The sequence below is a fragment of the Podarcis erhardii genome (assembly GCF_964252035.2).
Source record: "Podarcis erhardii genome assembly, chromosome: 1".
Classification (NCBI taxonomy): domain Eukaryota; kingdom Metazoa; phylum Chordata; class Lepidosauria; order Squamata; family Lacertidae; genus Podarcis; species Podarcis erhardii.
In genome coordinates, this window is record NC_138497.1 from 14,424,906 (window position 1) to 14,451,140 (window position 26,235).

At 43.4% G+C, this 26,235-nt stretch overlaps 1 protein-coding gene and 1 long non-coding RNA gene across 2 annotated transcripts in view; one reads left to right on the forward strand and one right to left on the reverse strand.

Moving 5' to 3' along the window:
• Window positions 1-403: 403 nt before the first annotated feature.
• ASPG (asparaginase) overlaps window positions 404-26,235 on the reverse strand; it is a 60,487-nt gene continuing 34,655 nt past the window's right edge. Inside the window, exons 9-16 of the mRNA XM_081861710.1 lie at window positions 25,971-26,081; window positions 21,902-22,021; window positions 20,863-20,958; window positions 19,263-19,426; window positions 12,085-12,171; window positions 5,588-5,687; window positions 3,661-3,721; window positions 404-2,723 (exon numbers count right to left, since the gene is read on the reverse strand). Of these exons, the coding sequence (XP_081717836.1) occupies window positions 3,665-3,721; window positions 5,588-5,687; window positions 12,085-12,171; window positions 19,263-19,426; window positions 20,863-20,958; window positions 21,902-22,021; window positions 25,971-26,081 (735 nt within the window). The 3' untranslated portion in view covers window positions 404-2,723; window positions 3,661-3,664. The remainder of the gene's footprint in view (window positions 2,724-3,660; window positions 3,722-5,587; window positions 5,688-12,084; window positions 12,172-19,262; window positions 19,427-20,862; window positions 20,959-21,901; window positions 22,022-25,970; window positions 26,082-26,235) is intronic.
• LOC309345748 lies at window positions 703-4,334 on the forward strand. The gene is made up of 2 exons (XR_014158361.1): window positions 703-797; window positions 4,019-4,334. It is a non-coding gene; the product is annotated as an uncharacterized lncRNA (long non-coding RNA).

Consider the following 26,235-nt stretch of genomic DNA (forward strand, 5'->3'; position numbering starts at 1 on the left):
TTGTCATTTTTTGAGGGACAGACCAAAACATTTTTATTTTCCCAGGCATTTGGGAAATGTTAATAATCCAGCCAAGTTTTAGTGGCTACTTCTGGTGTGGATTCTTACATAAATTGGGGGTGTGGGTGTGTGTAGGTTATGCTTTTATGAGTATTTTATTATATAATTTTGTGTTTTCCTTTTCTTGGACTTGATTGTGGGCTCCTGGTCTTCCTGATCACTGTTGGAAACAGGATACTGGGCTAGATTAAGTCCATTCAATCAGGACTTGTCTTGGTCATGGTATTGTTCACCAGCAGAATACCATTGATGGCTACCATTCTTGTTAACTGACCAGATCAATAAATCCTCCTCCTCCTCACTGCCCCACTAAAAAAAACACAACCACTTAGTGCTGAGCTAATATTTTTCAGAGATTTTATTGAAAGGCATAGCAAAGAGATCGTGATTATTTCCACACTAACTCCCACTATTACACAGTGGGGGGGAAGTCTAATGTGCTGACAGCAGAAACAAAGATGCACAAAGTCACCCTGAAAAGTATCACAAAACTTATCAAAAGCAATTAAGCTGTTCTCAAAATACCTACATGTATTTTCTTCCCTGAAAGGTAAAGGTAAAGGGACCCCTGACCATTAGGTCCAGTCGTGGCCGACTCTGGGGTTGCGGCGCTCATCTCGCATTACTGGCCAAGGGAGCCGGCATACAGCTTCCGGGTCATGTGGCCAGCATGACTAAGCCGCTTCTGGCGAACCAGAGCAGCGCACAGAAACACCGTTTACCTTCCCGCTGGAGCAGTACCTATTTATCTACTTGCACTTGCTTTCGAACTGCTAGGTTGGCAGGAGCTGGGACTGAGCAATGGGAGCTCACCCCATTGCAGGGATTCGAACCACTGACCTTCTGATCGGCAAGTCCTAGGCTCTGTGGTTTAACCCACACCACCACCTCCTTCAAATATTCCTCAGATTTCTCTTTAGGCAAGAACCCACAGAAAGATGCTTACAAATTTTGGCATTATTTTGACTTCCTTGCAAATTACCAAGATTTTACCACCACCGCAAGCGGGACCCTCCAAGTGATGACCTTCAACAAAATGTTGTAGCATGGGGAAGAGGAAGGGGACCTGTCACTCTCCAAATGTTGCTGTACTTCAAACCCCATAATAATTATAATTTTTATTTTTAGTACCCTGCCCATCTGACTGGGTCACCCCAGCTACTCTGGGCAGCTTTCAATATATATACAAACATAATCAAACACTAAACACTAGAAAAAACCTCCCCTATACAGGGCTGCCTTCATGTTTCTTCTAAAGGTTGTATAGTTACTTCTCTCCTTGACATCTGAGGGGAAAGCATTCCATCAGCTCCAGCCAGAATGGCCAAGAGTCAGGGATGGTGGGAGTTGTTTCCATGAAATATCTGGAGGGGCACAGGTTACCCATCCCAGCTGGAGTGTATCCTCATCTCCAAACAGGAGTCCTTAGGTTTAGGGGCCAGCTGGCCATGCTCCCGGGTTTTCTGTTTTTCTCCTCCAACCAACACTCAATATCCTGTTGTGACTGAGCATGTTCTGGGGCTGTGCATTACACTCCTGCCTACTCTGCAACCTGTACACCCCCATCACTGGTTTCAGAGGCAGTATACACATGGCATTAGTGGTGTAGTGGTTAAGAGCAGTAGTCTCGTAATCTGGTGAACCGGGTTTGCTTCCCCACTCCTCCACATGCAGCTGCTGGGTGACCTTGGGCCAGTCACACTTCTCTGAAGTCTCTCAGCCCCACTCACCTCACAGAGTGTTTGTTGTGGGGGACGAAGGGAAAGGAGATTGTTAGCCGCTTGGAGACTCCTTAAGGGGAGTGAAAGGCGGGATATCAAGTCCATACTCCTTCTTCATAATCCATATCTATCCTGTCATTTCTTGTGAAATACTATATTTTGAGAGGGCTGCCTCTCTAGATTTTAAAGACTTTTCCCCCTTCTGGAAGCCCCACAATTCTCTCAAGCAATCTGATGTGTGTGCTCCCCCCCACCACCTTAATTTGAGAGGAAAGCTAATACCAGGTTTCTAATGCAGTACACAGCAAATCAGAAGATTGGTTTTAAAAATGATGTTTCTCTCTGAAATTCCCGATTATCTCATCTTTTGAAAAACGGTAGCCCCTGCTGAAATGTGAAACTTGATTTCTGTGTCTAGATTTCTGTGAAGAAGCTCCTGCCCTGAGTCATCTGCCACTGAGCTATAGTGAGACACAGTAGTTCTGCAACAGAGCACTTTGCTTTGCTTGCAGAAGGTCTCAGGTCCAATAGTCAGCAACTGAAGTTAAAATAATATCTGATAGCAAGTCTGGGCAAGATTTCTGCCTGGTACCCTGCAAAGCTGTGTCTACTCATCGCAGACAATGCCACCACTGAATCCATGGCCTGACTTGCTATAAGGCAATTTCATATGTGGTTTGAGAACAGCTGTTTGTTTCATCATCACACATTCCTTCCTGAAAACACAAATTGATTCAATAGGCTAGTATGGGCACCGAGTCTAAAGTATTGCAATGTCCTTTGCTAAGTATTAGTTTCTTCTTTTAAAAAATATATATAAGAAAATAGACTCTCTTTACTAAAAACAGTGAGCATAAGCTTGCATTCTTCAATTGTTATCTGTGTTGCTTGCAGCGATGTGTGCCTTTCCTCCCCATCTTGCCTCAGGGAAGCTCCAAGTATCTAAAGAAAATCAGGAAAATATATTAGATAAATAGGTAGGTAGGTAGATAACTGTCTGAGTGCAAGGGGTTGACATTCCTTCTTTACAATGACAGCCACCCAAAATTACCCATTGCACTCCAGAGTTCTACCCTATCAGTATCTTCTCAAACTGTATATGTAATCCATTTATAAAGCACCATAGCGAGTCAGGATCATTGCCCATAGGTATTTGCATACTGTTGAATATACAGAGATAAGTAGCAGAAATCATTTCAACATGCCCATGAAGCAAGGAGAAACTTGCTTCACAGTATGGAGCCATGTTTCAAATAACTTAAGACATGGCCTGAAATTTCAAGGAGGAGGATTTCACAGCCTTCCTTGAGGAAAAGCCACCCTGGGGCGGTTTCATATACTCCAGAGCAGAACACTCCATTTGTCTCCAAGAGGGAGTCTTGGCCAATCCAGTCTCCATGGCAAGACTACCAGCATGATAATCTTGAATCAAACCACCAGTCCCATTTGCACTTTACATAATCGGGATTACATAATCGGTGTGTGTGTGTGTGTGTGTGTGTGTGTGTGTGTGTGTACCACAACCTTAGGTGTACATGTGATGCAGTCTTTATAGACTAGTGCACACAAGGATTGTCCTCCCAAACGGGCAGTGCTGTTAGTTTTGATGGCAATGATCTATTTTCCAAATCCTGAGATCCCCCGAATTGGTGCTTTCAAAGTTGACTGTATTTAGCCATCTGCTTAGTGAGCATGCAAGACACCTTAGCCCACCAAGTAATGATAAAACAGATGGATATATGCTGCTATGAACTCAAACCAGAGGACTGTGGTCCCAACTCAGTCCATTTCCCAAACCAAACATTCCTCATGGAGCGAATGACCCACATGCACACCGCCAAACATTGGTGGTGGTTGTTTCTCAAAGCGTAAGTCTTACCAAATTAGGCCTCCAGCTGACATAAAAACTCCATGACTTTCATACGATTTGCAGCTCTTGCCTACAAGAAAAGGTTGCGATAGTAGTAAGTGCTGCTATGCCATCTGCACATAGGTGCTCATACACATGCACAAATCACACAGAGGCACCTAAACATGCTGCTCCCATATGCACCGTCTATACGCTTCACACTTCAGCAAAAAGCCTCTGCTTCAGATCTCTTCAACACCTGAGGTCAAACTGGAATCTACTAACAGGGCCTTTTCAGGGGTGGCATATTCCTCTCCCAAGAAAAACTCACCAGGATTGGCCAATTGGAAAGTTTAGGAAAATAATAGAAATCTTTTCTCTTCATCAGGTTTACAGTGATAGGTTGGATGATTTCCAGAGTGCTGAAGATGGCTTGAAAAAGAGATCAGTGGTTTAGAAGATGGATCGCTAGAAACAGGACTCTTTCTTTCTGAGCTGAGAAATCAAGTGGTTTTAATTTCTGCTGCTTTCCTTGTTTTCTATTAACTTTTATGGTTGTTTATCCATTACGAGACTTTATGTGTATTTTATTGCATACTATGTAATTTTTAAATGGTGTACTAGAGAGTTCTTTCAGCTGAGTTGGCAGACTAGAAGTTCAAAAAACAGATAGCTATATAAATAACTATACTGTACCACACAAACTCAATTGAGATTTTTCATTCCATTAAAGCTATGAGTAGACAGTAGGTTTCTCTCTAACCTACTGTCTATGTGATTTAGCACCAGTCTAGAAGTATTAGAATCAGACCCCTTTCCCCTGCGCACAAAAGCTGAGCAGGTATTTGCACAAAACCCTGAGCAATCACCCAGTTGCACACTTTCTTTCTTGATGGCCCTGTTATTTCCCTAGAGGCCCTGCCATTTCGAAACATCAGCATAGGCACTGGAGAATGCCCTTGTGGTTCTGTTTACACCAGGGATGAAGAACCTCTGGACTGCAGACTAATCTTGGCCTGCCAGGGAGTCCATTTGGCACATGATATCATTTCCCCCAGACCACACTCACCCACCAACAGCAGCTGACATCAGCTGATGGGTGGGAGGGCAGGGTTTAATCCTTCCTTGGCTATGCAATTCTGTTCCCAAGGAAGCAGGATTTTATCCTCACTCATCTGCTCACCATTAAAGGGCTGTGCAAAAGCACCCTTTGAAGAAGCTTGCTCAGAGGAGCTACCTCAAAGAGGCTTTTGCAAAACCTTTAAGACAGCTCATGAGCTCCTGTTTGCTCAAAGTCTTTTCCAAGTCTCCCTGCTTCCCCCATTAAGTTCCAGACAGCAGAGATGAAGGGGGAGGGGAAAGATCTGGAAAAGACTTCATGAGTCCCCTCCTCTAGCTCCTGATGTATCTCAGAGATTTTGAACTAATTCAATGAATTAATTAATCTGAATTACCGGTAGTTCATTACAGGCACTGCTCTAAGGGCTTATAAACACTTCCTCTTGTCCTGCTGTTCTTCCCTGGGGGGAAATGCTCTTTAGCACTTGTTTGGAACAAATGGCAATTCAGGTTTTTACCAAATTGCCATTTATTCCAATGCATTGCTAAAGAGTGAGTTTTCCCTCGGAAAAGAGCGAGGTAAGGGGAAAACTGCTTGGACCCAACCCATGCTTTCTAGGCTGATGCTCTCCAGTTGCTTTGGGCTGCAGCTGCCATGAGCCATGAGTGTTATATTTAAAAGCACCTGGAGGACACTGGATTGCTGACTGCTGACCAAGGCCTTCGAGAGCCTCCTGCTCCTGCAGCTCCACTGAATCCTGTGCAAAGCCATTTCAGAAACCTCTAAAGTTGATGCGGGGCTCTTTGGAGATTTGCCTTAGAACCGAAGAGGTGTTTGATTTAACATACATATTGAACAGGACGTCCATCTGACATATTACAGTAATCACACACTTACCACGGCATATGGAGTGCTCCCATCATAACCAGGATGGTTGAGATCCACACCAGCCAGATGCCAGGCCAGCAGTCCTTCAACATCTCCATTAAAAGCAAGACTGGCATGGGGAGAGGGAAGAATATATATTTTATCTTCCATGTTCAAAGCAGTACAATCTGCTTTCCAAATTTAAAACAGATTCAAACATGTGTTGCTGCCAAGGCTTTCACACCAAACGACTTGTGAAGGAATGGGGCTTTTGAATGGGGACTGTTGTTCTTCAGACTGGCCTAGCGATCTCAAACACAGGATCCTCTCTATCCACAACTCCATTGGAGGTAGCTTATCACCAAGGAAAATAATATTTTCCAATGCGTTCAGCACCAGAAACAACAGTTAATTCCAAATTTAAATCTCAATTTAGACTGCAATTCTAAATATACTTTGAAGTCTAGTTTGACCAACCGGCAGGAGGTTCCTCATGCCTGCTTTTAAATCCATATCATTTATATTTGAGAAAACATGCTTAGGACTGAGACATCAATGTGAAATGACAAAGATGTTTTGATTTGGAGAAGTATAATAAGTGTCTGCAATCTCACTCTTAGAACAAAAGTTTCCAGGATGAATTTATGGCAACAACATCCAACGTGATGCTGCCTGATAAACAGTTTTGTATAGCTTGAAAGCTTGCCACTATTTTGTGACTTTGAGGTCGGCTCCTTGTGAACCAACATGGCTACCTTTGCTTTACATAGCATCAGTTTCCCACTCCAAAATGGAGTAGGAAAACTGATTTGACATCCAGCTTTCTCTTCCCAGGACCCATTAACAATTCTTAATGCATTTAGCCCAAAAAATATTGACCTAGAAACTCATTCAAACCTCTACAACAGGGCTGGGGAACCTGTGGCCCTCCAGATGTTGCTTAAATGCAACTACAATCCTCCCTAACCATTGGTCATGCTTGCTAGGGCTGATGGCATCCAATTCTGTGCACTGGCAACAATGTACCTCCAAAAAGGATGACAAACAAAAGGCTGGGGATGGCTGCCAGAAGAAGCAGGACAAGGTTACAAAAGCTCCAAACAGCTGAGCTAGCAACACTGTTGATGAATCAGGCGCATAAATGAATAGGAGTGTACAGGAAGAAGCTTTCAACAGGCCAGTTTCACCCAGTGGGTGTGCCCATGACCAAAGGGGAAAAGGCACAGGCAGTTTCATATTTCACAACAACACAAGATTCAGCTCATGACATGCAGTTTAAGTGGGATAGACGGCATTCAAATTGCTTCATTTTCATTTTTAAAAAGAACTTTAGAATTCACTGCCTGAACGCAGCATAACAGCAAATGTGCTACAAAAGCATGTTAACTTTAATTTCATGAAAGGTGGAAAGTAGGAGTTAGCAGCTCGAAGGCCTTTCTCCTCCCCAGACAAACCTGGCCTTCTGAGGGATGCCAGCCTAGAGGGCAAAAGAGGTGTCAATAAGCCCAGCTGGATCAGGCTAAGGCGCAAAGGCCAATCTAGGCCAGCATAGTGTCCACATACACATTTTTAACAAATTCTATTTTAATTTTTTTTATTCTTTGTGTCATTTTTTTAAATAAAGGCTTTTGCCCACTACAGAGATGGAGATACTGTACTTACATTTAAATGGGATATTGCCCTCCCTGATGCCTACCAAATGAAGACATCACAATTAAAAAGAATGGAATTGATTGGCGCTGGTCATTTATTTAGCCAAACTACTCTCCTCGCGATTCATATATTGGGTTAATTATGCTCCTTGCATGGGAAAATTGCCTTTTAAGATTCCAGTCCTTTCCTTCATTATGAGTCAGGAGATTAAGCAAAACTCTTTCATCAGCTGCATCGCTAATCATGTCTTTTCCACCATCTTAGATATACACAAGATTAGTAATACGTTGAAAGTTTCATAAGTGCGCCTAATGAATAAGTCTTCAGCTGGATTTCATGTATTAAAATAAAGACTTGTTACTAAAACAACGCTAAGTAAAACGTTGAGAATGTAGTTTATGAAGCTGGGTTCATACATAAGCCTAAGATCCTCTTATAGCAAGGAGCAATATTTCCGGGTTTTAAAATGGCAAAACAAAAACAATTCTTTTAGCTCTGGTTGAGTTCAGAGGGCACACCAGCAAACTGATAGTGGCATGAATGGTAAGCCCCTTTAAGATGCAACTTGATAAAAAGCTGTTGGGGGTTAGGAAGGCACTTTTTCTTGGCCACATTCAAAATACAATTTGGTGTTCTTAACCTGCTTCCCATGCTTCCATTTGCGCCTGTAAGGAAAGCATGGGCACATCAGTTGCAAAGGGACAGAAAAAATACCAAAAATTGCAACCAAATACGGAAAAGGGTGAGCCCCATCAGTGAAAGCCTGTGCAACGACTTCCACTTCCACAACAGGGCTTTCCCCTCTCCTCCACTAGCACATCCCCCCCCCCAAAATAATTGGTTCAGGGGAGTGTTGGGAGAACCCCCCAGAAGTGTGTGGAAGGAGGAGAGCAGGAATAATTCCTTCTGGCAAGTTGAAATGCTTGTCCTGATGGAAAGATCAACAGAGCAGGATGTTGAAGTCCTCTCAAAAGCTTGGAGCTGTACTCAACTTAAGTTCTACTCAGCGTAGACCCACTGGAGTTAATTAACCTAAGTTAATCATATCCACTAACTTCAGTGGATTTTCACTGAGTATGGTTAGTCAGGGGTTGCCTCTGCTTGCCGTTGGCTCTGAACTTCTGCCTTCCACCCCACCAGTTCCCAATAAGCACCAGCCACCAGCACCACTGCTAGCATCTCTGCAGTGTAATTCATAAAGCTGAATGTTCAATAGACTCCTTAAAATCTTCATCCTTCTCCATTTCATTCTGATCACTATGATCAGCCTTGGCAAGGCAAGGCAAAGCAAGGCAGACAGGCATTGTCAGCGGTCACCCCCTCCAGTTGTGAAACTATCTCCCAAAACTGGAAAGGCTCTTGGGGCATAAGCTAAAGGGAGTCCCAGCTAACAAAACGTCAAGGCAAGTTAAGCAGATGTTCAAGGAGAGGGTAAGTGAAACCAATTTATTTAATTAAAACACTAATAAAGACATAGGAGCCAGATTTTGTAAGAAATTGTAGCTCAGTGGCTAAATTCTAGGGGTAGGAAGCCTGTAGAAGCCTAGTTAGTGTTCAGTACTACACCAGAAGCAAGAGTGAGTGATTTATATCACCTGAAACATCAAGCCTATTGCCGGTTGGAGGGATGGGAATCTCTCACATCTGTCTCTAGCCTAAGAATACCAAATGAATAAAAGTAATTCAAAAGGCCACACACAAATGACACAACCCAAATTGAGATTCAATATGACCTTAACAGATTGGAAAACTGGGCGCAAACTAACAAAATGTATTTCAATAGGGACAAATGCAAGGTTCTGCACTTAGGCAAGAAGAACCAGCTGCACAAATATAAGATGCAGGACACCTGGCTTACTAACAGTACATGTGAAAAGAATCTGGGGGTCTTGGAGGACCACAAGCTTAACATGAGTCAACAAGTCAGAGTACCACTCTATTCTGCCTTCCTCAGATCACACCTGGAATACTGTGTCCAATTCTGGGCACCACAATTTAAGAAGCTGGAACGTGTGCAGAGGAGGGCAACCAAGACTGGAACCAACAGAGTGGAAACCAAGCCTTATGAGGAACAGTTGAAGGAGCTGTGGATATTTAGCCTGGATAAGAAGAGACTAAGAGGAGGAGATATATAATAGCCATCTTCAAGAAGGGCCGTCACATGAATCAAGCTTGTTTTCTCATGCTCTGGAGAGTAGGACTCAAACCAATGGTTTCAAGTTACAAGAAAGGAGATTCCAGTTAAACACCAGGAAGAGCTTTTTGATAGTAAGAGCAATTCGGCAGAGGAATAGACTACCTCAGGAAATGGTAGACTTGGTGTTTCATTGTAAGTTTTTAAGCAGAGGTTGGATGGCCATCTGTCTTGAATGCTTTAGATAAGATTCCTATATTTCAGAGGGTTGGACTAGATGACTCCCTTCCAACTATGATTCTATGAAATATTGTGTTGGCATCCATCTTTCTCCAAAATGTGCATCGTAAGACATGACTATGCAACTTGTGACCTGCAAAGCCTAACACAGCCTTCAAGAAGAAGAGGAAGAGGAGGAGTTTGGATTTGATATCCCGCTTTATCACTACCCGAAGGAGTCTCAAAGCGGCTAACATTCTCCTTTCCCTTCGTCCCCCACAACAAACACTCTGTGAGGTGAGTGGGGCTGAGAGACTTCAAAGAAGTGTGACTAGCCCAAGGTCACCCAGCAGCTGCATATGGAGGAGCGGAGACACGAACCCGGTTCACCAGATTACGAGTCTACCGCTCTTAACCACTACACCACACTGGCTCTCAAGCCTAGCATGGGCATCAAGGGCTAAAAAATTGGTGGGGGCAGGGGTTCTACCCATCTAAGAATGCAAAATTGAATGGGTTGTCAAGCACCTTGCAAACCACAATACATGACAGGTGATGTGGTAGGTTGCAAGCTGCACAGGCCCATCCTAAGAGGCAAAGGCGCCTCTTCTCTTCTCCCCACCACCACTGCCGCCCTGAAGCTGTTGTATATCCTTTTACCTGAACTCCTCACAAGGAGCATATTAAGCCTCTGTGGGAGATTGAGATGTTTATAGCTGAAAAGTGTCACCCAGATAGTGAAGAGATTATGCTTCTCTGTTGGTGAAGAGCCTTGATAAGCAGGGTAGTGATTTCGAGTGAGAGGGAGATAATTCTGCCTCGAGCACATTCAAGGATACGGTTCCTATTAGCTGGCCTGGCCATGCCTCTTTATGCAGTCTCCGTAACCGCTGGGACAGATGACAGATTAAGATCATAAAAACCCCACTCCATATTTTATTTCTCCAGAAGGATAATCAGGTATTAGAGGCATGGTCAAAGTTCTGTCAGAATCATAATTTTTCCCGACAGCTGTGATCAGAATTGAACAGCATTTTAGCCTGGAGATGGGCTATGATAACAGGCCTGAAGGAAAGCATCCTTGGATTTCATTAACTGGCATTTTGATATATAGGAGGGGGGGCAGAGATAGAAAGAAAAAGGGAATTTGGCTGCTTCTTTCCCCCTCCCTCCAACAGCCCCTTGCATTTCCCCCCCTTTGGGGCAGCAACCAAATATGAAAGGGTCAAGGCTCACCTCATTTTTTACTAGTTACAGTAACAGAGATGTCGATCAAACATAATCTCCGGTCAAATAAGAACTTGCAGAGTCATTTTCAGAATGGATTGGTATATTTGTGTTATATATTTTTCTGTGCTATGAAACCTGGTTAGTCAACAAAGAGCTCCAAAAATCCACTCCAATCTTTAAAAATAGTTAATTTTTAAAAGAAGCCGTGGAGAAACAACAAAATATATGAAGTGAAAAACCAGTCAGGGCTAACAGAACACCTTGGTACAAAATTGCATCATACGCTGTTTTATTTTTCTGGTTGTTCTTGAAAGTCTCAAAGCATTTTGCTGTTCTGTATGGCCAACCAGTTTAACAAGTCCTTCAGAGGGCAGAAGAAGCTAAGAGTAGGGTCAATTTATTTGTGAAAAAAACGTAAGGGGAGTGGATTAACTGCCTCCTTTAATAATCCTGGAAGGTGGGTAAGATTTGACATAGCAGATTCCAAGCCTGACTCCACAACATTCTGATTAACTGTGGCGTATATACAATATTTTCACTCCCCCTTCCTCTCAACGTTTCAGTCAATCACAAAATGAGGAGAGTTTGATTAACAATTACTTCCCTTTAATTGCCAGAATCCTAGAATGAACTTTTGACCCTCATGTGCACAACATCTGGTACAAAACTTCCTAAACAAAACATCTACCCTTGAACTTTTAACTTTCCTGTGAACATTTGACACTCCAGTGCTTGAGAGCCTTAAAAGCAAAACAGCAACCATTTTGCAACCCAAATTTTACGACAAAAACCAAACTCGAAATGGCTGAAATTTGTATTCTTTACAAACTAGTTTTAATAGTTAACCAACTATCCTTAATCATTCCACTGCCACCTTTATACAATGGTGAACAAAGTCCTGGTTTACATACCTGTTATTCTCTTGATGACTACAGTAGTAAGCAATGACATGGCATGTGCTGTGTGAATGGGCAATCACAGATATAAAATCTGTAGTGGTTAGAATGCAGGACTAGGACCTGCCAGACCAGAGTTTGAATCTCGAATCAGCCTTGGCGCTCATGGGGTGACCTTGGGCCAGTCAGTGCCTCTCAACCTAGCCCTACCTCACGGGGTTTTCGTGGGGATATAAATGTAATAAAGAACTTTCAAATCACTTCATTCAGCTGCTGGTCATCAAATGTACAGTAAATGAGTGTAGACAAATCAAGTGATGTCATTCCATGTGTCAACTAGTTTATAGACATGGTGCAATGTCATCTGAAGACATTTAAAAATGACTTTTTCATACCTGCAGAGTTCTGTTCCAACATTCACAAGCTCTTGGCTTGAAAGGTGAGCTCCCGTTGTGCGTAGCAAGCGGATCACATCGTGGTGCCTTTAAGAAAGTAGACGAACTTATTCTTAACCACACCAGTACCTTAATAGAAATATCTGTAGCATGCTAACATGGAAACAACTCTTTGATAAACTGGATCTAAGAGCCATTTCCCATATTGATTTTTCTCTTCAGAAGGGGAACTGTAAGTCACACTGATGACAAATAACATGATGTAGGAAAGATTTGTATCAATGCCGACTTGTCAATCAAACTCAGGCACATTTGTGAATTTGTGGTCAGTGCAACATGCCCATCATTCAGTCGTAAGTAAACACAAACTGTGCCAAATCTTCTCCAAGTGTAATATTTAGCTGCATCAAGTGTTAAATTCCAAACACTCTGTCTCCAGCAGAGGGTGGCCAAGGGGGTGGCCCTGGAAAACTCACAGATCAAGATGGAGATAGCTATCCCTTCACAAAATTCTTCCCAGTCTGTGAGTCAAGTGGGCATTTTCAGGGAGTAAAAGAAGAAGAAAGGGAAACTCTCTTTGTGACAACACTCCTAGTTGGAATATGGCTGCACCAACACTCAAATTTAAGGGCCAGTGGTCTTAAACATGGGACACACAGAGTTGACCATAACTTAATTCCCTTTTTCATGGTTCCCTATCAATCAAAACAGCCCTTTGCTTAGTGGAACAGCCATGTAGAGATTTGGTGGCGGGTGTGCTAGAACAGGATCAGCGTCAGCAATGGCTGTGCCCAGTACACAAGATGGGCCCAACTCCCTGGGGAAAGAGAACAAGGGATCCTCTTGAACAATGACTGTGTTATATCCTATGCCTGTGTGTAAGCACATTACAATATCACAGACTTTTCAAGAGGCAAAAAGGCTTTAAACTACCCTGATGCCTAACCAAGAAATTCAGAAGTAGCATGTAGGATCTGTGAGCTGGTAACTGCTCCCTATTGTTTACTTCAAGGGAAATGACACATACAAACTTGCATAAGGGCTGGCAGATATGACCAAGATATCACATATGAAGAATAAGACTTTCCAAAAAGCCTTTTTCTTCTTCTTTTCTTTTTGCTTCTGTCGATAAGTGGAAAATAAATATTAAATCATACTACCAAGCAATTTCCCTTCTCTGAAAAAAATGGTTTCGCAATACTTCATTCCATGAGATATATTATTAACTGCTACTGCAATTATAGACCTCATTCATTTGCTCGCTATCTTAAATATTTCATCACAAGGGTTCTTGAGACACAGCAACATCATCAAGTACATTTTTCTCCCTTTCAGGTAGCAACAAGTGCTGTGTTCCACAATGCAACATAACCCAAGCAGCTCTGAACTGCAGGGTTATACATACATACATACATACAATTCCCCATCCAACTAAAAGATAAACACCAAAACAGACTAAAAATCACATCACTTTAAGAACAAAAAGTCTGAGAGAACAAAACTGTCCTGGCCTGGCATTGAAAAGCTAATAACATAGGCACCAAGCAGAATTCCTTGGGGAGATTATTAGAGGAGGTGGGGGCTACCACTAAAAAGACCTATCCCCTTGCTGGCACACTCTGCACTTCTCTTGGAGAAAGTAAGAAAGGAGTGCCTCAGGTGACAATCATAAAGGCAAGGCAGGTTCTAATGTAAGGAGCTAACCTTGGTTGTATTGTGGTCCTGAGCTACATCAGGCTTCATAAGCCAAAATGAGCACTATGAATTGAACCTGAAAACAAATGGCAGCCAATTAGCATTTATGACATAAATGCTAGGAGCCTTTTTAAAATAATGGAGCTTATTTAACCAACCCCACTGATTTAAATCAGACTTAAGCGCAGTTAGCTTGTTCTGGATTACCTCAATCAAAATTTCAAGATATTCCCAGCCTCAGAATTTCAGCTGTGATATGAGATTGCAAGTGACTGGTCTGGAAACTCCTAAGCTTATGCCAATGGCGAATACTCTGGCTTAGTGCCTGGATGGGAGGTTGGTGGAAACAACTCTGAGAAAAGTGAGAGATAATAAATAAAGTCTAGCCTACCTATGCACATATGGAACTGCTTTATACCAAATCAGACCATTGGCCTATCAAGCCCACTACTGTCAACTTTCAGGCAGCAGCTTTCCAAGGGTTCTGGCAGAGGTCTCTCACAGTCTTACTATCTGCAATCAGAGGCAGTATGCTCTGGAATACCACTTTCTGGAAACTGGAGGGGAGAGTGCTATTGCACACAGGTCTTGCTTGTGGGATTCCCATGGCCACTGTGAGAACAGGAAGCTGAACTAGATGGTTCCAAACTACAAGAAAGAAGATTCCACCTAAACATTAGGAAGAACTTCCTGACAGTAAGAGCTGTTCGACAGTGGAATTTGCTGCCAAGGAGTGTGGTGGAGTCTCCTTCTTTGGAGGTCTTTAAGCAGAGGCTTGACAACCATATGTCAGGAGTGCTCTGATGGTGTTTCCTGCTTGGCAGGGGGTTGGACTCGATGGCCCTTGTGGTCTCTTCCAACTCTATGATTCTATGATTCTATGACCACATACCTGGTGCAGCAGGCCCTACTTATGTTCTAATTGGAGATGCCAGGGATTGAACCAGGAACCACTCTACTAAATAATAATAATAATAAATTTTATTTATACCCCGCCCTCCCCAGCCAAGGCCAGGCTCAGGGCGGCTAACAACCAATAATTAAAAAGTTGAATGAATACAACTTAAAAACAAGATTAAAATACAACATTCTGGTTCTGGTTGAGGCTAATCTAACTTCCTTAGGCCCCAGGACCTCTAGGGTGTTGCTATTTATGGACCTTAAGGTCCTCCACGGGGCATACCGGGACAGGCGGTCCTGTAGGTACAAGGGTCCTAGGCCATGAAGGGCTTTAAAGGTCAAAACCAGCACCTTAAATCTGACCCAGTACTCCACTGGGAGCCAGTGCAGCTGGAAAAGCACTGGGTGAATATGCTCCCATGGCAGAGACCCTGTGAGGAGCCTCGCTGCAGCATTCTGCACCTGCTGGAGTTTCTGGGACAGCTTCAAGGGCAGCCCCGCGTAGAGCGAATTACAGTAGTCAAGCCTGGAGGTGACCGTGGCATGGATCCCTGTGGCCAGGTCGGGGCGGGAAAGGTAAGGGACCAACTGCTTGATACGGTGAAGGTGGAAAGCACTTTATACTTGCTAAACATGATTCTAGTTATTGTGGTATGATCAGAATCGGAGGGCATAAGACTTCCTAAGACCAACATCTTTTAATCCAGCAAATGCTTTTAAATGTTTTTTCATGGCCCCACCTGCACTGGGCCTGAAGAATCTGAGTGACGCATTACAGAGATTGGGGGGGGGGGTTTTCCACAAGCACATTTCCCACCTACCACTGAAAGAAATGCAGCTGTAACCCACTCCAAAACCTGAATAGCTTCATTCCTTTGGCTCCTTGGTTCTCCTGCAAAAAGCAATGAACTGACCTATCACGCCCCAGACAGAAAAGACTTCAAAAGGTGGACGCGCCACATAACAAGAGTCTTCAAGGAGTAGGATTGTAAAGAGCCAGGACAAGATAGGGCTCTCATTCCTCAGTTGGAAATCTGGAAAGACTGCAACACTGCATGTCCCATGCCTGTGCATGCTGCCTCTTACACATAACCCCACACCCCATAATATGTATCAGGTTCCCACAATCTTTCCACTTTTTTCATTTGTTGTGAGGAAAATTGGACACTATATATATATATATATATATATATATATATATATATATATATGCAGGTTTTGGTGTGAAAATCTACGAAAGCATATATATATATATATATATATATATATATATATATATATATATATATATATGATGCAATAGCACACATTTGCAAGCCTGGACTGTACCATGCATACAATGTTCCAACATTTCAAACTTTGTGAACTGGCCTTTGGCATTATATACTGTTAAATATCTTCTTCTGAATTGGTTCCACTGTCATGCTTCCAGTTGCTTGCAAGTTGTTCCTAAACTGCTGTCAGATCTCATCAGAACACTAAGAAACTGTTTGTGGAAAAATGCACTAACTTCATTCCATGGGACTGTTTATATAAATACTTCAAGATATGCTTCAGAACTGATTGCTCTAGGGCTTCAGAGAGTAAATACTTTGAGAGCAACTTTGTAGTTATCACTACAGCTATATGGATGATGTCATATTAGAGGCAAAGAATACTACAGTGCCTTGGAGAAAAGCAGTATCTCGGACGTTACAATATAGCCAGGGCTTATTTTTTTTATCTAACTGGCTCCATATCATGTTTGGAATATTTACATATAAGCGGGTATTGCTTCAGGAGAGAGAGCTGGATTGCAATAACCACCAGGCTTTGTCCTCCAATATTGCATTCTGCACCTCCAGTTATATGTACTTGTATTGGTAAGTGTTAAAACATTATTAAAGCTTGATTTCCCCTTTTTTGTACAATTAATTCCACAATCTAGTTCCAACTGCAAAAGTAGCATCTAACTGATTCTATAGATTTTCAACCATCCAATTCCACCTTAAGCTTAGCAGTAAAGTTTGCTGGCAGAGTAGGCCTGAAGCTATCATTACAGTCTCTGCAAACTGACAAATGATCCAGGTCGTTCTCTCAACCTGACGGCAGCATAAGCTTGAACTAAAACCCGGCTTCATTCTCTTCCAACCTGCCTTTCAGCAGCTTTAAAAAGATCAAGAGTCCCCAGTAGGAGTTTCTTATGGGAGTGGTAAAGCTTAAGAATTTGAATAACAAACTTATGTGAAATTCCTCAGGTAGTGACTGGGTGTGGTTTAACCACACACACACACACACACACAGAGAGAGAGAGAGAGAGAGAGAGAGAGAGCTGTTTGCAGGAATATTTTGCATAGGTGTGCTGGACAAGTGCCATCTCTGTTCAGCAGTAAGTCTGTTTAATTTGCTCCTAGAGAATTTTAAGAGATTCTTGGCAAATTTTCCTGTATCTGAACAGCTTGGCTAGCTAACAAGATTGTCATAACGCCTATTAAGAAAGCATGCCAACTGACTTTGGTTGCAATTCTATACATCCTATTACCTGGGTGTATAGGACTAAATTCAAAGGTACCGTATTTTTCGCCCAAAAATGGAAGGGAAATGTGTGTGCGTCCTATGGGGCGAATGCAGGCTTTCACTGAAGCCTGGAGAGCGAGAGGGGTCGGTGCGCACCGACCCCTCTTGCTCTCCAGGCTTCAAGAAGCTATCTGCAAGCCTTGGGAGCCCGTGGGAGTTCCCGCCAGGCTCCTCCGGCTTGCGCAGAGCTGCCTGCACCCCGAAGCCTCGTCGCGCTGAGCAGTCGCGCCGGGGCTTCGGGTAGCTCTGCGCAAGCCACGGGAGGGCTCCCCCGGCTTGCGGAGAGCAGCCTGTTCCGGGGGCTGGGGTCGGGGGAAGCTCTGGCTTCCCCTGCCCCAGCCTCGTGCCTGGGGGGAAATAAATTTTTTTTCTTTATTTCCCCCCCAAAAAACTAGGTGCGCCTTATGGGCCGGCGCGCCCTATGGGGCGAAAAATTCAGTACTTGCTTCATAGGTTGTATAGGCTTGCACTGTTAATGACCCATCTGCAATGTAAAATACATGTCAAGAGTGTGGAGACCTGGCCAGAAGAATTACTCTGGCACCAACGACTTCTTAAAGTCTTAAGGAGAAAAGTTTGCTTCCTATGAATGCTGTAGTTATGGGGAAGGTGCAACTGATAAGCTTGCTAGCCTAAAATGTAGCTATTTATTATGCATGAGTTTTTAGATTTCCTCCAAACACTTTCCATATCTGTGTGGCAAGTAAAGTTTGCAAAGATGTAGTTATTCCTCATAACTGATTCTCATAGATGCGTGTATCTGCAGAATTTTTAACTTCTTGGCAAGAATTAGGAGAAGGAGAATAAAATGCATAGGATATACTAGAGAAAGGATTGGGGAACAGATTCTGGGGGGCATGGAAAGGGACAGAACATGAGCAGAGTGCAGTGAGCCACTCAAAGCCCCCAAGAGAGGTCCTATATTTAAAAGAGGTCCTATACTTCCATTTTTCTAAAATACTTCCAGGAAAGCCTGAAAGAGGCATCTTGAAAGAAGAGAATACCTGTAGTCTGCATATGATACTAGATAGTAAATACCACACATATAAACATTTTTATATACATTCAACATATTTTCAGGAACATAGTAGTATTTTTAACCCTGACAGACGTTCAGCAAAAGAGATATTTAGCCTACTCAATGGTCAGAGGTTTTCCTCCAACCAAGAACAGATTTGGATGTTCCAAGGTTGTCAAGTGCAACAGGAAGTACTTCACGCTTCCTGCTCGTTCACAACACTGTCCCATTGGGCTTGCTTCTATCTTTATTTCCTGAGATATAAGCATGTTCCAGGTGCAAGGACATCCTATGCATCCCCAGGACAGGGCAGATACAAAAAATTATTCTGGAAAAGGCAGTGCTACAGAGGAAGGGGAAGTGTGAGGCACTTCTTCCTGTTCACAACACCCACAGGTACAAGTCTACTCGGGCAAAGTAATCTAAACTGGCAGGGGGTTGGACTCGATGGCCCTTGTGGTCTCTTCCAACTCTATGATTCTATGATTCTATGAAACTGCTCGCTGCTGCAGCTGCTCAAAAAGAGTGTTACTGCCACACCTGCAGCCTGACCAGCCACAGCAGCTGCAGAGGGAAGCAGATTGGGCTGGTGCCTGTGCCAACGTCAGCCTCCAATCCCAATCCCAGCCCTTGCCAGCTGTGAGGGCAGCTGGATCCCAGGCTGGCTCATCCCCAATCCACCCTTGAGATGGCCGATTTCTGGGCTTTTGGGGTTTTCTAATTACCAGTGCTTTTTTTCTGGGGGCTACGCAGGGGTACGCATACCCCTGAACATTTTGTGAATCTAATGGGAGAAGAAACTAAAACATTTTTTTTAAAATTGTTTCTTTTCTAGCACAGTGAATCGTCCGTTCCATTGAATAGCATGGTGAATATCAGTTCCGTTGCTACCCCCGATGGCGGCCTCATTTCCTGTCATGGTGTTTCCTAAATCTCAGATGGAATGAGAGTACCCCTAAACATTTTTTAAGAAAAAAAGCACTGTAAATTGCACTTAAGAAATAAATACCTGAACTTTATGGCATTCAGCAGTGGAGTAGCTCCAAATCGGTCTTTAGCATAGACAGTTGCCCCAGACTTCAGCAGATGTCTGACTATCTCCAAATTACCTTCACAAGATGCAACGTGAAGAGGTGTGCGACCATCATAATCCTCAGAGCTCAAGTTGCCACCCTGTGACAAGTTTATTTAAAGGAGTGTATTTAAATAATAATAATTCATCCATCTAACGAAGGTCTCAGCAACATGCCCAGTTTATCATTTCCCAGATTCCCAGTTTCTCAGCCAAGAAACTGGCTTTCTTACTATTTTTAATATGAACTCTAGAATTAATGGAGAACACTCTCTTGAGGCTTCTTTCTGTGGGCCAATCCAGGACAGCTGAGGCACACAGCAATGATCAGGTTGAAAAGCCCCCATCGAGGACCTTATAACGGGGATGGCTAACCTTTTCAGCATGAGAGCCACATTGACCCATCATCAATTCTTCAGACGCTGAATGGTATGGCTGCAGTGTAAAAATGGATGTGGCTGCATTTTGAGGGTCTTGGAAGAATCACAAAAGCTTTCGGCATCACAGAGTTATGGCAGGTGACCCACAGGAATGGCAAAAACCCCCTATTTTTTAATTAATTGTTTTTAACAGGCAAATTTGGGCAGGGCAGGGAGTGGTAGCCACACACAAAAACCACTGGCACCACAGTACTTATTGGAGAAGTCAGTAGAAGGAGGGGGGGTAGGATTCAACTAACTAGTCTCATCAGTAGAAGCCCTGCACAAGGACTTCCATTCACCCAACAGGGTAACAGCCCCTTCCTCTCCCTGTGCTCCCCCCCCCCCATTGGCTCAGGGAGGTCAAGAGAAGCCAGTGAACAGCAGCAGGGGAAGAGGAAATCGTTCCATCTTGCAACTCAAAATGCTTCCCAATCAGAAGCATGTGATGTTGAATTCCTTCCAGTTAGTTAAAAAAAATTGGGGTGGTATTCAACTACCTTTTACTCAGAACAGATCCAATGAAATCAATGGATCTAACTTTAATTTCAATGGACTTCCTTTAAGTAAAAGTTGAATACCACCCTTAAATTATTATTAAAAATAAATAAATGGACAAATCTGGGGAGGCACAAAAACATATTAGCACCACAGTATCAGACCTACAGGAGCAGTCAGTATAAGAATATAATTCATTTGACATGTTTAGTGAAGAAGGTATTATGCAGGCTTAGGCTGCACACCTAAGGGCATGTAAGCCTCATTGATTGGTACAGGACCTACTTCTGAACAAATAAACAAAGGACTAGACTGTTTTTTTTAAAAAAAAAACCCACAATCCTGATATCATAAGCGATGGTTGCTTCCCCTTTGAAAATACAAAGGCCAGCAGTCATTCTGCTCTGACTCTAGCTCTAATCTATGGTAATTGTTTTTCCCTGCTGAAAGATTACCCTGGGTTTTTAATTTTCCCCTCATAACTATAGAGCCTGAATGTCATAGAGTTATATACGCACCCACAACAAAAATGCATTTGAGATGACCATAGCCTGTGAGGCTTTCTCCTGTTCAGGGCGCAAATGATCATATGAAATACACTATACAAAAGAGGGACTTACCATATTCTGTAAGGCTTTTAGGGCATCGATGTCACCATTTTTTGCCGCTGCACAAGCCAAAGGAGGAGTCAAAGCATCTCTAACAGCTGCTAGCTCCTGAGAAATTAAAATAGCCTAGTTTAACACACGGGTGAGCTCCTGTTGCTCGGTCCCAGCTCCTGTCAACCTAGCAGTTCAAAAGCACGTCTAAGTACAAGTAGATAAATAGGTACCACCCTGGCGGGAAGGTAAACGGCATTTCCGTGCGCTGCTCTGGTTCGCCAGAAGTGGCTTAGTCATGCTGGCCACATGACCCAGAAGCTGTACGCCGGCTCCCTCGGCCAATAAAGCGAGATGAGCGCCGCAACCCCAGAGTCGGCCACGACTGGACCTAATGGTCAGGGGTCCCTTTACCTTTAGTTTAACACACATCGACACATTTCCCATAATCCCATCCCATTGTGCCTGGATATAATAGCGTGGGGCTTGCTTGTGTGAAGTTATCTACAGATGCTTGTTCTGCATGGACCTTGTGAAGCGCATCTGGTCTTCAGTTCTGATACAAAGCAATCCAGGATGTATGAATTGTTGAGGGAAGGGGGCTGAAGTTGCTTTAAAGTGCTTTGTGCTCCCAGGAAATTTATCATACAAAGTGCATAAATGTCCAGCATTCTATACTCAACAATCCCCTTTGCTGTCTTTTTTTTTTAATAAAGAACATAAGAAGAGTCCTACTGGAGCAGGTCAAAGGCTATCTAGTCCAGCATCTTGCCCAAATGCCTATGGGAAGCCTGCAAGCAGGACATACGGGCAATAGTACTCTTCCCACTTGTGATTCTCCAAAATACTATTTAGAACCATCCTGCATCCAGCAATGAAGGTAGAGCACAGTCATCATGACAAGTAGCCAGTGACAGCTTTAACATCCTCCATTACTTTGTCAAAACCTCTTTTAAAGAAGTATTTCTTTCTTCCAACAATCAGCTTTATTAGATGGTCCCAGGTGGTGGTTATTATGCAATGGGCTTTTTGCTTTAACAGGTGTCTTTTGAGCAAGTACCTCCTTGCAGCTGATAAACAGGTATTTTGCAATCTCTTGAATAAACTTGCTATCTTTCAGGGTGATCTGGGTTCCAATGGGCACAACAGTCATCTCTCCTCTCAGATTCTCCTTCACCATCTTAAGGAGAAAAAAGAAATAAGTGAGCAAGCTGGGAACCAAGTCAGAGGTGAATGTTTGTGCGTGTTTGGTTTGGAGGGGAAGGATTGTAGCAGCAGGTCCTGCTCCCAACCTCTACACCTTTGGTTGTCCATCTGCATAACTGACAGTCTTTACCTTAAATATTTTTCCAGTGTAGAAGACAGACAGGCAATTAAAAAGATCTCAGATATAGTAAAAATGAAACAAAGACATAATGTATGCAACTTTAACATGAGCCCGGTTTAATGTGACACGAGAACCAGGTCCTTGGATCATGTAAAAATAACTTCAAAATGCTGGGTTATTTTTAAAAATATTTGAAGTGGGATTGGAAAACCTCTAGAAAGTACAGTGGTACCTCGGGTTAAGTACTTAATTCATTCCGGAAGTCCGTTCTTAACCTGAAACTGTGCTTAACCTGAAGCACCACTTTAGCTAATGGGGTCTCCTGCTGCCGCCGTGCCGCTGGAGCCCGATTTCTGTTCTTATCCTGAAGCAAAGTCCTTAACCTGAAGCACTATTTCTGGGTTAGCGGAGTGTGTAACCTGAAGCGTATGTAACCTGAAGCGTATATATATACTAGCATGTGATATGTAAGTCCCTTCAGCCAAATCAACACTATATATATATATATATATATATTTGCTTTCGTAGATTTTCACGGGTACAGGAATGCAGGTTTTGGTGTCCTCGGGTGTCTTCCCGTGTAAAAGTTGGGGTGTCTAGGCGACGTTTCGACGAGGTCTCACTCGTCATCTTCAGGCTGGTGCTTTCGGCTTCTTGTTACTGGAACAGAGCAGGATCTCAGTGTTTGAGTTCCTATAAATACTGTAGAGGGGGTGTGGTGTATAGCCTCCAATGTTCTGGGCAGAGAGGAAGTTCCCAGGCTAGTGTGCCTTTTCTTCTTTTGTTCCTTAATTACTTGAGAGATATCTTGAGTGATTTCTTGAGTGATATCCTGAGTACCACTTAGGTGGGTCATTAGGTGTGGATTAGTTGTTAAAGTCTTTGTGTCTTGACCTCTTGAACTTTGTGAAGAGTTTTCCTGAGAAGATGGCTGTACTGTACTTAGTTGTGCTCTGGCTTGGCTTCGTGTATAGGGGCGAGCTGTGGTTTTGTGGCTTGTGTCAGCCAGATCTGTGTAGGGATTGCAGGGGGGTGCAGCATCCGGAGGTGCCACCATGGATTGGCTACTGGATGGTGTCTGTAATTCATCTGTGGAGAGGGTCTGGGTTTGGGTCTGGTGTGGTTGATTGGTGTTGGCGTTCTGTGTGCCTCTGGATCTGGTGTCAGTTTTTGTGGGGAGGGCTAATTTGTGGGGAGGGCTAATTTTGTGGGGAGGGGAAATTAGCCCTCCCCACAAAAACTGACACCAGATCCAGAGGCACACAGAACGCCAACACCAATCAACCACACCAGACCCAAACCCAGACCCTCTCCACAGATGAATTACAGACACCATCCAGTAGCCAATCCATGGTGGCACCTCCGGATGCTGCACCCCCCTGCAATCCCTACACAGATCTGGCTGACACAAGCCACAAAACCACAGCTCGCCCCTATACACGAAGCCAAGCCAGAGCACAACTAAGTACAGTACAGCCATCTTCTCAGGAAAACTCTTCACAAAGTTCAAGAGGTCAAGACACAAAGACTTTAACAACTAATCCACACCTAATGACCCACCTAAGTGGTACTCAGGATATCACTCAAGAAATCACTCAAGATATCTCTCAAGTAATTAAGGAACAAAAGAAGAAAAGGCACACTAGCCTGGGAACTTCCTCTCTGCCCAGAACATTGGAGGCTATACACCACACCCCCTCTACAGTATTTATAGGAACTCAAACACTGAGATCCTGCTCTGTTCCAGTAACAAGAAGCCGAAAGCACCAGCCTGAAGATGACGAGTGAGACCTCGTCGAAACGTCGCCTAGACACCCCAACTTTTACACGGGAAGACACCCGAGGACACCAAAACCTGCATATATATATATATATATATATATATATATATATATATATATACACACACACACACACACAGAGAGAGAGAGAGAGAGAGAGAGAGAGAGAGGGAGAGGCGCCATGGGACTTCAGTTACTCAGCCTAGAAGTCATATTAGAGATTGGATACTGTGAAGTTGGGAAAGGGTATGAGCAGTTGTTGAAGACCCCCAAAGAATCCATGTATTTTATTAGGCTGCTGAGGATGAACTGTTTGAGACCCCCTATTCGTCCCCTCACAGAACTACAATTTTCTGGGATATTTGGGAGAGGAGAGGGCAGAAAAAAGTTCTGATGCTATGCAAGAGAAAAGCTTCCAGAAATTAAAAATAATTGAAGAACTGTAGCACTTGTGTGCACATAAATGATTTCACTGAATTGTGGCCTAGCTCTTCTGCAATGTAGAATTGCTTCATAATTACAGAGAAAAACAGAGAGTCTGGGAATATAGATGACTGTGATAACTATCTGGAAACATGGCTGTGCAAAGTTAAAGAAAGGAGTGTTGTGGGAAGGAAGGCTGCCCTCAACTTTAGCATTGTTTAGGCATGTCTTAAAAAGAGAAGTAGTGAAAGAAAACACTGTAGGTGTGGGAGCGTTTCACTGATCTCTTCCATGGGAGGTGAGACTCTGATTTGCTGTACAGGGGCATTCCCCCATATGGTAGAACAACAAGCAGTTTCTCTCCCTCCCCTCGCCATGAACCAGATATGATGGTTCCTCAGCTGCAGTTCGGTCCCTGGTTATTGTGACGTGTAAAAATAAGCAAGCAGGGCACAAACTATTTATATATCTTTATTTTTTGCAGTTTAATCTTACATATAGACAGCAGTCCTTTGAACCTAGTTGGGATGGAGTGGGAAGTTTGTGGGCTCTGACCAAAAGAAACACCCTTCTTAACCAGAGGTTAGATGGCCATCTGTCAGGGATGCTCTGTCATGGCCATCTGTCAGGGAGAAATGTAAAGTATTGCACTTGGGCAAAAAAAATGAGAGGCACAAATACAAGATGGGTGACACCTGGCTTGAGAGCAGTACATGTGAAAAGGATCTAGGAGTCTTGGTTGACCACAAACTTGACATGAGCCAACAGTGTGACGCGGCAGCTAAAAAAGCCAATGCAATTCTGGGCTGCATCAATAGGAGTATAGCATCTAGATCAAGGGAAGTAATAGTGCCACTGTATTCTACTCTGGTCAGACCTCACCTGGAGTACTGTGTCCAGTTCTGGGCACCACAGTTCAAGAAGGACACTGACAAACTGGAACGTGTCCAGAGGAGGGCAACCAAAATGGTCAAAGGCCTGGAAACGATGCCTTATGAGGAACGGCTAAGGGAGCTGGGCATGTTTAGCCTGGAGAAGAGGAGGTTAAGGGGTGATATGTTAGCCATGTTCAAATATATAAAAGGATGTCAGATAGAGGAGGGAGAAAGGTTGTTTTCTGCTGCTCCAGAGAAGCGGACACGGAGCAATGGTTCCAAACTACAAGAAAGAAGATTCCACCTAAACATTAGGAAGAACTTCCTGACAGTAAGAGCTGTTCGACAGTGGAATTTGCTGCCAAGGAGTGTGGTGGAGTCTCCTTCTTTGGAGGTCTTTAAGCAGAGGCTTGACAACCATATGTCAGGAGTGCTCTGATGGTGTTTCCTGCTTGGCAGAGGGTTGGACTCGATGGCCCTTGTGGTCTCTTCCAACTCTATGATTCTATGATTCTCTAGCTGAGATTCCTGCATTGCAGGGAGTTGGACTACATGATCCTTGAGGTCCCTTTCCCACTCAACAATACTAGGATTAACCAGACCAAAGGCCCATCTAGTCCAGGCCTATGTGTGTCAAGGGGAAGGAAAGCTCAGAAAGCCACAACTTGAGAAAAGTACTACTAGACTTTTAAAAAAAAAAATCAGAAGTCAAAGATATTTTACCTCTCTCTTCTCAGCCAAGGTACCAGGTTTGCTCAGGACATAGGCCAGCTTGGTAAGAGCAGCTTCAGGCGTCATATCTCCTCCTGGAATTACACCTGCGTCCATAAGGGTCTGTAGTCAATGAAGAAAATGTGGTTTGAGTGTGCTGTTTTGTAAGGTATGCATATTGAAAAATGGTATTGGCAAGTGCAGGAAAGGGTATCCAGTTTCCCCTTACTCTCTATACCTCTGCGTCACATCCCATAATTCTGATGTGTCCCGTTTC